At 35.9% G+C, this 12,552-nt stretch overlaps 1 protein-coding gene across 6 annotated transcripts in view; it reads left to right on the top strand.

Annotated features, from left to right (window-relative positions):
- Window positions 1-12,552, top strand: part of ADGRV1 (adhesion G protein-coupled receptor V1) — a 563,532-nt gene that overhangs the window by 119,418 nt on the left and 431,562 nt on the right. For all 6 annotated transcript variants that reach the window (XM_058727155.1, XM_058727147.1, XM_058727130.1 and 3 more), the window contains 4 exons: window positions 1,028-1,237; window positions 7,613-7,743; window positions 9,262-9,361; window positions 10,014-10,193. In XM_058727155.1, the coding sequence (XP_058583138.1) occupies window positions 1,028-1,237; window positions 7,613-7,743; window positions 9,262-9,361; window positions 10,014-10,193 (621 nt within the window). The remainder of the gene's footprint in view (window positions 1-1,027; window positions 1,238-7,612; window positions 7,744-9,261; window positions 9,362-10,013; window positions 10,194-12,552) is intronic.

The raw sequence follows: 12,552 nt of genomic DNA, 5'->3' as shown, positions 1-12,552 counted from the left end.
CTGCCTTTTCTCATCTCACCCTTTCATCCTCTTTCCAGAAAGTGGTAAAGAATTAGGTGGAGGAAAATAGGCTGATCTGCAGAAGCCGTGTCATGTTTAGAGGTGTTTAGTGTTGCTTCATGCACACTAGTGGGATCCTAGTGCAAATGGGAAAATAGATTGCTTGAGCCTTGTCATTGTTACACAGCCCTCTGAATTCCTCTTTTGCCTTTTTCCTTCATTTCCCCACCTCTTGGAAACTGATATTTGATGCTGTCATCTAGTTATCCAAAGACTCATCTCATTCAGGCTGGTTCTTTTCACTCAGAATTTGCCATCCCTTTTCTGTTTGCCACTCTTTGACTGCTATTTCCTAAGTGTTCCTAGTCTTTTAGGGAGGTATTGGCTCGATTACCTAAAGAAAATTATTCACAGCAATGCCAGAATGAGAATGAGACTGCACTCACCTAGAGAGAGAGGTGTTTCTGAAAGAACATGCTTTAGAAATCCTTTCCCTGGCTAGGTCATTGTTCTAGGCAAAGACCAGGAATAAAACTGTGATTCTTTGAAATAATTCTACCCTTTAAAAATTTTTTCCATAATTCAAAATGTCCTTCTCTGCAATCTGTCCATGTTAATAAAATTTTACAGGGTTTTATGTGTGAAAGGATATACAGATTAACATACAACTTTTGCTTATAGTGGCACTAATACTGTTCATGATATTCACTTACATGTTTTTACTTAACTTTTTAAAAATGTTTGTTTGAGAATGAAAGAACTTGAGCAGGGAGGGTCAGAGAGAGAGGGGGAGAGAGAGAATCCCATGCAGCCTCCGCGTTGCCATTGCAGAGCCCAAGACAGGGCTCCGTCTCATGAATGGTGAGATCACGACCTGAGCCTAAATCAGCAGTTGGACGCTTAACCGACTGAGCCACCCAGGTGCCCCTTACCTTTTTAAAATGGAAATAATTTGGGACTTTCGTGAATTCTGTATGTTGATGATTTTGTTACTTCGGTTTTTATTGTACTAATTTTTTTTTAATAGGTGAAACCAAAAAGACGGCCATCTTAGCCATTTTGGATGATTCTGAGCCAGAGGATGATGAAAGCATCATAGTTAGTTTGGTGTACACTGAAGGGGGAAGTAGAATTTTGCCCAGCTCCAGCACTGTTAGAGTGAATATTTTGGCCAATGACAACGTGGCGGGAATTGTTAGCTTTCAGACAACTTCGAGATCTGTCATAGGCCATGAAGGTGGGTTCCTTTTTTTGTTCAGCACATTCATTCTCTTTTCCATGGAAGTCATTTTTTGTTTATTCTTTTAAAGTTTCCGGTGTTTCTTTTTTATCCTTTCGTTATTTTGTAGAGCTGTGTATATAGTGTGCATGGAACTTAGCTGGGAGAGGGCTCTATAGTGAACTGTGCAAATACTTAGGAGCCTTGAAGATTCCAGCTTGCTTCCTCCCACTGGTGTGATTTTAAGGGAGTTAGACTTGGGGTGCTCAGCTTTCTCGTATGTTAAATGACAAGAAATACTACTTACGTCATAGTTTTTTTAGGATTACATGAGTTAATGAATGTAAAGTGCTTATCATAGTTCCTAGCAAGTGTCTATGTACTTAGTGATAGTTGTTGATATTAAACTGTGAAACACTGGCTCCTTGTTCAAAACAAATAGTAGTTTGCAGTTGGAGAATATTTCAGTGTGGATTTTATATCATGTTGATGTATTTTATGAATGAAGTGCCAAACTAGAAAAAAATTAGAATGTGTCCATTTTTTCTTTAAAAATAAAGATTTTCTTGAATCCTCACTTAATATTTTACATCATATGTAGGGTTTTGCATATATGAGCTAATTTTTACTTAAAACATTTTAGCAATGTCTTTTGTCTTTGAATAAGCCTGTTTGAGATAAAACTGGTATTTATAACTTGCTTCACTATAGTTTGTATTTAGAAGAATAAATAACTGTACTTCAGAAAGATAAGAAATGACAAGGATATAGCTCATGTATTTGGACTTGTGTTTTACAGATGAGGAAACTAAGACACAGATTAGGTGACTTGACAAGGTCATACAGCTAGTTAATTGCTGTGCTGGAAACTACATATGTTTTAGTGTGCATTACCTTTTACCTTACTCTAAACATGGGAGTTTATTTAACTTCCCAGTACAAGTGTCTGAGCTGTTTTTCAACACTCTTCCCTTTTATTATGGTTTAGAATCTCATGTTGTCATAGCGATAATAAAAATGACTAACAGGTTGCTGGAAGTGCAGTCTAAAGACAGATCATCAACTCTCAAAAAAATATTTGTAATATAAAAGTCATTGTAGAAGTTAATCTTAATAATAATGACAGCAGCAATAACATTTAGTGAGTCTCTTCTGTGTGCCAGACATTTAACATCCGTTATTATACTTCATTTGAACACTAGTCCTATAAAGTGGGTATAATAGTATACACCTCATATTCTTACAAGGAGACTGAATTTCTGATAAATTAAGTAGCACACAATTATTCATAGTGGAGCTTAAACACAATACTGTGTGAACTCAAAGTCCATTACTACTGTATAGGGAAATCTGTGAGAAGAAAACATGTTTTACTTGAATTTAATCTGCTGCATAACTTGACGTTGTAGGAACTTTTGGTAAATATTTCACATGATTTGAGTTGAAAGAATAATGACTTTGAGTACCAATGTCCATGTGAGAGAAGCAAATTGATCAGAGACCCTGACTATCTCAGCTTATAGGTGGAAATTGGATTTTTAGAGATAATAGTTGAAGTGAGGAAAATTAATAAGATCTTTGTGGATAGAGGAAGAAAAGCAAGGTGTTAAAGATGGAGCCATGTGGAACACCAGGCTGAAGTGCTGGGAAAGAAAAAAGACCTTTTGGGAGAGAGAGAAGGCTCTCCCCGAGGTGGGAAGAGACTGAGAGAAGAGTGTGTTTTCACTCATTATCAGAAGAAGAAAGTAACATGGGGAGCAAGTGAGATTAGATTCCCAAATGGGCTGGAGGAAACAGTAGTAAATGTAGAGGATTTTAAAGGACAACTTGGGGTGGGAAGCAAATATCTAAGAACGTGGAAGTCTTCAGGCAGTGCTCCTCCAAGTAGGGTCCTCACATCAGTGCCCATCCACAAAGTGCTTGCTTTGTAGCAAGATAAGTTTAGAAGTTGAAATAAGCCCTTCTAGAAACTTTTAAAACATTTTCATTTTGTTAATAACCAAAAGCATTGTCTGTGGGCTTGTAACTTGTATGTATTTATGGGGTTTTTTTTTGCAAAGAGAAAAAAGAACTAGTAATTAAAATCAGTAGGCCACTTGTGTTATTGGTCAAAAATGTGTGTTATCATGTTTCTCTGAAGGCATGAGTTTGGTACTGGAAATAAAACACTGACTTACTTTTACTGCTTGCATGAGGGCTCCCTAGATTTTTCTTATTTTCTAAATAAAATTTGAGGTGAATTCGATTCCTTTACATGCTTTCCTAAACCTTTATTCATAAGTTTTTTCAAGAGTCTAAATTAATTCTTTTTCCCTTTTTAAAAAATGTTTATTTATTTTTGAGAGAGAGAGAGAGAGAGAGAGAGAGAGACAGAGCATGAGTAGGGGAGGGGCAGAGAGAGAGGGAGACACAGAATCCGAAGCAGGCTCCAGGCTCTGAGCTGTCAGCACAGAGCCCGATGCGGGGCTCGAACTCACAAACTGAGATCCTGACCTGAGCCGAGGTCGGACGCTTAACTGACTGAGCCACATAGGTACCCCTATTTTCTTTTTTCAAAAACATTATATTGAGCCTCAAGAATTTAGAATTTTGTGTGTATGTTACCATAAGCTTGCACAGAGAAATGTGTATCAACCATATATGTTTACCAAAGTGAATTAATGAGAATTTCATGGTGATTCTTCAAGATAACTGCTACACAAACAGTAAGAGGCGCCTGGGTGACTCAGTTGGTTAAACATCTGACTTCGGCTCAGGTTATGATCTTGCACTTTGTTGGTTCGAGCCCTGTGTCGGGCTCTGTGCTGACAACTCAGAGCCTGGAGCCTGCTTCAGATTCTGTGTCTCCCTCTCACTCTCTGCCCTTCCCCCACTTAGGCTCTGTTTCTCTCTCAAAATGAATAGACATTAAAAAAAATTTAAACAGGGTAAAAAAAAAATCATGCCATGTGGACTTAACTAGTGTTAACCCTGCTTTTGGCCTAGTGTTGGAGTTTCATTTATATGTTTAGGTTTAAAATGTGGACTATCCTGAACTTCTGGCTCTGGAATACCTTTTTAGTTCGTGGAGAGGAATTGCCTCCGTGCTCAACAGTGTACTAAATTCTGTAGAATTCTATTTCTTCTTTTTGTTGTAAAGCAATTGGACAGATGCCCTATGGTAAATATTACTTTCTTTCAAATGGAATGGACAAATTTAAAAATAGGGGGCAATAGATTTTTACTGTGGTTGAAAACTATATGTGTGCCAGTTATAAATCCATGGTAGATGTGTCACTCGGTCATCAACTCAGCAGCATCATAAGCATCATGCCATATTCAATGGATTTAAAAATGTGCCTTTTTTCAGAGACAGTTTGAATCTTTTTTAGGGAGAGATTTGAACAAGAAATGCAATTTTTAAACATACAGAGCTGCTATAGAGTAGACACACTCAACGTTTTTCTCAATTGTTCATATTGACAGTTTGTGTTGCACATGATTCATGTTCCTATAATTAGTTTAAATCATTTTCTGTTTATGGTAGAGGGAAGTTAATTTGGATGGTCCATATATATATATATATATGGCATGTGTACATGTATCTGTTAAAATACATTTCCTTTGTTTTAATTTCCATTATTATTGGACACGGTATAGTTGATGTTTATCTTTTAGAAAGACTCCTGGTTTGTTTTGGGAACAGGTAGACGAAACAAAACACTTAAAGTTGTTAAAATACATTTTACATTTATATTTCTTAATCTGCATTAGGCTAGGCCTAGATGCTATATGATAGATCTTCTGTTTTAGAGTTCTATGGTATCACCAACTTTTGGTGGACTCTGCATTTTATATCAAAATGATCTTCTGCGAATGTCGTCAGACTCTCCTGTAGGTAAGGGCATTGCTTAGGCTTTCATTCTGGGCAAAAACTAGAAGGCACTGTAGCATAGCACCTAGCAAAATATTTATATGACAATTATAACTTGCCCTCTGTAGGGCATTCCTTTTGTCCTTGCCTTTTATTCTTAAAAGACTAAGCACCTGTTTCTAAGTCTTCCTTTTCCTGTGACTGTTTCTTGACTCTTCATCCAGGTAGAGGGTAACTCTGATAATTTTTCCCAGGAAGCATATTAAATGGACCTGGTTCCTGGGAGTCTTTCCTAAAGAGGCAATATCACTACTGTCATTTTGATTATTTGTTAGGAAAATTTTCACCCTCTTTATGCTTTTTCACATGATTTACAGTGGGCTTACATGATTGTATTTAAGGAATACTTTCTTTACCATTTATTTATATGTGTGTGTTTGTGTGTGTATCCTTCTTCAAGCTGTGTTTCTTGCAGTATTGTCTTGCAAGTTACTTGCATGGTAACTTGTTAAATTTTTAAAGGTGGTATCAAATGGGTGTTTTTAGACTTTGAGCATTTTATGCGCATTAAGTTTGTAGGAGGACTTTACTTTTTTTCTCTCCTTAGCATTTCATTTTTATTTTCACTTTTTAATGGTATATTTTCCCACAGATCTCCGTGTACAATCTTGTAGTCATATATTTTATTATTATGATTATAGGTTCCCCTTAAACGTGGATCTATATTGACCTACATTTTGTTTTCTTGTCACTTGTGTTCATAATGCATTTTTAGCACTTGATCAAACTTCTGTAATATTCTTCTTTCACTATTAGTAAGTTTTGGGACTTAAAAAAATTTAATAAACCATGACTATAAACCTTTTTATTTGTGTCACCAGACCACACTGTAGGTGAAATTGCTTAATTACTCCAAGGCTCTCTTTATGTCTCTCAGTTAGTAAACCCTTCATTGAATACAGAGCTGCCCTATGAGAAATTCTAGAAGGTATACAATAGAGGAACTCTAGGATTTCATAGTGGTGCCTGTCTTTTGTTCATATGAATTCTACAAGTATATAAATTTTGAATGATATCTTGGCAGTTATGGCTCATTCTGCAGGCTTTCTTTCACTAACCTTGAGATAAATTGATTCCTAACTAGCAGTCCCTATATGGTTCAAAAAAAAAATATATGTTCTCAGACATAGTCTACTAATGTAATGGTGATTAATTTTTTCTTGTATTAAAACAGTTAAAAATGTATACATTAAAGTATCTGGGAAATCTTATTTAGAAATCTGATACTTTTGCCTTATGTTTTCCACTCTCCCGAGAAAATTAATTGCCCTAAAATTAGTTATGAGTGCTTAACTTTAGCATGAAATTTTTATTTTGTTTTTTAGTAACTGGAATTAAGATAAACTTTAAGTTAATTAATCCATGATATTTTAAGAAACATTTCTCTCAGAAAATACCTTCAGAAATAAAAAACATTGTAGTAATTTAAAAACTATTAGAAAAATATTAGAAAATGTAAACATATTTGTCTTATTTCTCCTCTCCTTGTTTAAAGAGTGTTAGAAGTGTTTGCTTATTGGATAACTAAGTAAAAGTGATACTTGGAGTGAATATGCATGGATTTCAACTATAAGTCTATGCCACAAATATAAATAACTCGTGTTCTTTTAAAGTCTTTGGAACACCATTCCATTTATCTTTTCATTAAAAATTATTTTTTTAGTGATATAGTTCATTAACTTTGTGTTCATCATCATCTGTGACTTTTGAATTGAGCATATGTTCTCAACAAGCAATGTGGCCATCAGCAATACTTCCTAGGAACTTACTTTCCTCTTTGAGTAGTTGAAAAGAAATGATTGTCATGATTTTCTTCAATTTTACAAAGTATTATGTAAGGGTAAAAGCCAAGAATGGAAAGTATCTAAAATACCTCAATCATCCAGGAAGGAAGACCGTAACTTTGGTGAAGTTACAGAGGCTGATGTACATATTTGACACCTTTCCTTTGTATTTCTTTCTATAAAACAAAATCATTGATGGTATATGTAAGTTACAATTTGAAGAAATGTGATTTTCAGGTATTTGCAAGCATTTTTATGCATGCATTGTGTAAAATCACATTGCATATCAGTGTAAGGAATTTGTGTCCTTTTGAGAAGTAAAGGAAGAATTTACTTGTGTTATTACTAGTTTTGACCATAAGGACTTTTTTCCCCTTTAATTTACAGAACATTTATGTTCTGGTGCATGTTTTGGAGTGTATGAAAGTTTGTGTTTCCCATTTTAGCATGTGCTTTTGGTAACTTACACATATTGAACTTCCTGAAGTTCTACTAAATGAAAGTAGTTAAAAATGGGATCCCTATGTTAAACAATAAGCATGTGTAAAGCTTCTGGAAAATTCAAAACAGGACAGCCTTTTAATGTTCGTAGAAAAGGTGCTGTAATAGTTGCATGTTTGGAATTGGGGTTTTGTTGGGTTCAAGTGCTATTTATTTTCTGTTAAACATTTATCAATCTTTACGTTTCATTTGCAGGAGAAATTTTGCAATTCCATGTGGTAAGAACACCCCCTGGTCGAGGAAATGTTTCTGTTAACTGGAAAATTATTGGGGAAAATCTAGAACTCAATTTTGGTAACTCTACTGGACAACTCTTCTTTCCTGAGGTATTACTACAAAGAAAAGATTTAACACAGCTATGTAGAGAAAACAATGTAAGTAAAACCTTGGTTTGCGAGCATAATTCGTCCTGGAAACATGCTTATAATCCAAAGCACTCATATATCAAAGTGAATTTCAAGAACCATTGGCTCACTTATGATCATGTGACATTCAGTGTCATGTACTATTCGTTTTGCAAGACATTGCTCGTTTATAAAGTTAAAATTTATTAGAAATGTTTACTTGTGGAACACTTGCAAAACAAGTTACTCACAATCCAAGGTTTTACTATATTTTGAAGAAAATGGGAAAACTCTGATTATGTAAAACAAGGATTAACAGAGATTGATGTGAGAGTTCTCTTTGAAACCTAGAGGAAGAACATTACTCGAAGAATATCTAAGACTTAAAAAGTGCCCGGGGCAGGGTGCCTTGATGGCTGTCAGTTAAGGCTCTGTCTCCTGATTTTGGCTCAGTTCATCTTCTCACGATTCATGAGATTGAGCCCTGCATTGGGCTCTACGCTGACCACTGCTTGGGATTCGCTCTCTCTCTCTCTGCCCCTCCACTGCATATGCATGTTCGTTCTCTCTCTCTCTCTCTCTCTCTCTCTCTCTCTCTCTCTCTCTCTCAAAATAAATAAATAAATAAATATATTTTAGAAAGTGAGTTTGTTTTTCCTGTGTCTTTGGCAGACTTACTTGAAGGAAATCGTAGATATCAACTTTGTATTTGAGCCAAGCTCTCTTGCTGCTCTCCTGCCCTCCCACTTCTGGTGTCCACCGTGTCATTCTGAACAGGATGGATAGTGCTTGTCCTTTTCTGTTACTCCTGACTGTCTTGGAACTTTAAATGCAAGACAGTAACAAATTTAGCTCTTAAGTATCTTTTTATGTCTTGTTCACACTGAATTTTTGAGGTTCCATTTAGAAGCTCTTTCTGATAGATTGAAAGAAGGTGATTGGTGGGAAATAACTTTATAAGAGCATTTCTTGGATAGAAAATCAGCACCATTTAATTATAACTCTCCCATCTTCACCTCTTTTCTGTACTCAGTATGAATTCTTGTTTGATAGTCCGTTTCATTCTTTTTCTTCCTCATTTCCACTCCCTTGATATTAAGCCACGTTCCATAACTTTCTGCCTCGAGTACTGCATTGGCCTTCTCGTACCTACTTTTCCTGCAACATGGCCTTTTTCATCGTTCCCCTTTTTCCTATTCACCACTGCCATAGAAATCTCCCCAACGTTTTGCTTTGTCTTACATTTTTAGTAGAGCTACATTGCATATTCGATAAGATCTACATTCAGTAGCTCAGCATTCAGGATCCTCTGTAATTAGCTGCTGTCTACTTTCAGCCTGGTTTCCCCGTGAGTCAGTGGTTTTTATTTATTTTTTAATCCACAGGCTGCTTGTTTAAATGAAAATTTATTTAGATGCATAATTTATAAAGCCAATAAAAGCAAGAGATATTTTGTGTTCAGTGGCAATGGAAGGATGAACTTCTTTCTTTTTGTCATAGGGGTCATTGAATAAAACGATATTTGTGCATTTGTTTGATGACAACATTCCTGAAGAGAAAGAAGTATACCAAGTCCTTCTCTACGATGTCAGGACACAAGGTAATTCAAAATTCAATTTAAAATTTTTTCTAGCAGATTGTTCTTTTTAGAAAATAATACTTGCTATGTCTATATTTAACAACTAGATGCATACTAATTAAGAAATATTACTTTATTTTTTGAAAGTATGTCTTTGAATATTGTCGGTCTCATAAAAATGTTAGATGTAAAACAATCAGCTCAAAATGGGAATTCTTCTCTTTGTGGATTCAGGAAATACCTCTAGAAGTTTTGCTAAATATTTTTTTCTGGAATAAAATACATTTCCAAAGAATAATTTTTCTGTAATTAATTTATATTAGGAGACCAATTTGGATTTGGGCCAGTTATATAGATAGCTCGAATCTAATCATTTTGAGTATATTATCTGGGTACTTCCTTTAATTTCTACTCAATTTCTGTAATTTGGATGATTATTATAGCAAATGATGATAGTATGTCAAGTGAAAATATTTTATGATTTACTATCTAGGAAAAGAAAACTAAAATGTAGGTTCTGTTTGTCAACGTGAAGATTTCTGTTACAGGGTTGAATGAAATAGAACACTTTTTGGGCGCTTCAATATGTTTCAGAGGGTGGGGTTATAATTTAAGTATTTAGAAGTTAATGCCAAATCACTGTTAGATTTCTTGTGATCCCTGATGTTTTTAGGGGTTCCACCAGCAGGAATTGCTCTGCTGGATGCTCAAGGATATGCAGCTGTCCTGACTGTAGAAGCCAGTGATGAACCGCATGGAGTTTTAAATTTTGCTCTTTCGTCAAGATTTGTTTTGCTACAGGAGGCTAACATGACAGTTCAGCTTTTCATCAACAGAGAATTTGGATCTCTAGGTTTGTGTTACTGTAGAGTGAATGGGGTTTCCAGGCAGGTGCTCTTTCAGTATTCTACGTGTGTGGATGAAAGCCATTGCTAAAATAAATCAGAGATAGGAGAGACAATTTACTATTTGTTAAGTCAGAGCAAGACTTTATAACTTTTTTATTTTTGAAGTTTATTTGTTTATTTATTTAGTAATCTCCACACCCACCGTGGGGCTCAAACCTACAACCCTGAGCTCAAGTCACATGCTTTTTTTAAAAAATTAATTAATTAATTAATTTTTAAATTTACTCCAAGTTGGTTAGCATATAGTGCCACAATGATTTCAGGAGTAGATTCCTTAATGCCTCTTACCCATTTAGCTCATTCCCCCTCCCACAACCCCTCCATCAATCCTCTGTTTGTTCTTTGTATTTAAGAGTCTCTTATGTTTTGTCCCCCTCCCTGTTTTTATATTATTTTTGCTTCCCTTCCCTTATGTTCATCTGTTTTATATCTTAAATTCCTCATGTGAATGACATCATATGATATTTGTCTTTGACTAATTTCGCTTAGCATAATACACTACAGTTCCAGCCACGTAATTGCAAATGTCAAGATTTCATTCTTTTTGACTGCCAAGTAATAGTCCATTGTATATATATATATATATACTATATATATATATATATATACCGCATCTTCCTTATCCATTTATCCATCGATGGACATTTGGGCTCTTTTCATACTTTGGCTGTTTGTTGATAGCGCTGCTATAAACATTGGGGTGCATGTGCCCCTTCGAAACAGCACCCCTGTATCCAGTGGATAAATATCTAGTAGTGCTATTTGCTGGGTTGTAGGGTAGGTCTATTTTTAATTTTTTAAGGAACCTTCATACTATTTTCCAGAGTGGCTATACCAGTGTGCATTCCCACCAGCAATGCAAAAGAGATCCTCTTTCTCCACATTCTTGCCAACATGTGTTGTTGCCATGTTGTTAATGTTAGCCATTCTGACAGGTGTGAGGTGGTATCTCATTATGGTTTCCGTTTTTTTTTAATTTTTATTTTTTAAAATTTTATTTATTTTTTAAATGAAATTTACTGTCAAATTCGTTTCCATACAACACCCAGTGCTCATTCCAAGAGGTGCCCTCCTCAATGCCCATCACTCACTTTCCCCTAACCACCCCCGCCATGAACCCTCAGTTTATTCTCAGTATTTAAGAGTCTCTTATGGTTTGCCTCCTTCTCTCTCTGTAACTTTTCCCCTGCCTTCTCCTTCCCCTGGTCTTCTGTTGAGTTTCTCAGGATCCACAGGGAGTGAAAACATACGGTATCTGTCTTTGTCTGCCTGACTTTTTTCACTTAGCATAACACTCTCCAGTTCTATCCATGTTTCTACAAATGGCCAGATTTCATTCTTTCTCATTGCCAAGTAGTATTCCATTGTATGTATAAACCACATATTCTTTATCCATTCATCAATTGATGGACATTTAGGCTCTTTCCATAATTTGGCTATTGTTGAGAGTGCTGCTGTAAACATTGGGGTACAAGTGCCCCTATGCATCAGCACTCCTGTATCCCTTGGGTAAATTCCTAGGAGTGCTATTGCTGGATCATAGGGTAGATCTATTTTTAGTTTTTTTGAGGAACCTCCACACTGTTTTCCAGAGCGGCTGCACCAATTTGCATTCCCACCAACAGTGCAAGAGGGTTCCCGTTTCTCCACATCCTCTCCAGCATCTATAGTTTCCCGATTTGTTCATTTTGGCTACTCTGACCGGTGTGCGGTGGTATCTCAGTGTGGTTTTGATTTGTATTTCCCTGATGAGGAGTGACATTGAGCATCTTTTCATGTGTCTGTTGGCCATCTGGATGTCTTCATTGGATAAGTGTCTTCTGTTCATGTCTTCTGCCCATTTCTTCACTGGATTCTTTGTTTTTCTGGTGTGGAGTTTGATAAGTTTTTTATAGATTTGGGATATTAACCCTTGATTCGATATGTCATTTGCAAATATATTCCCATTCTGTTGGTTGCCTTTTAGTTTTGTTGATTGTTTCCTTTACAGTGCAGAACATTTTCATCTTGATGAGGTCCCAATAGTTCATTTTTGCTTTTAATTCCCTTGCCTTTGGAGATGTGTCAAGTAAGAAATTGCTGTGGCTGAGGTCAGAGAGTTTTTTCCTGCTTTCTCCTCTAGGGTTTTGATAGTTTCCTGTCTCACATTCAGGTCCTTGATCCATTTTGAGTTTATTTTTATGAATGGTGTAAGAAAGTGGTCTAGTTTCATTCTTCTGCATGTTGCTGTCCAGTTCTCCCAGCACCATTTGTTAAAGAGACTGTCTTTTTTTTCATTGGATATTTGTTCCTGCTTTGTCCAAG

Source organism: Neofelis nebulosa, chromosome 1 (genome assembly GCF_028018385.1).
Source record: "Neofelis nebulosa isolate mNeoNeb1 chromosome 1, mNeoNeb1.pri, whole genome shotgun sequence".
Lineage (NCBI taxonomy): Eukaryota > Metazoa > Chordata > Mammalia > Carnivora > Felidae > Neofelis > Neofelis nebulosa.
Note: the sequence above shows the minus strand (reverse complement) of the source record. Positions and strands in the feature narration are given on the sequence as shown.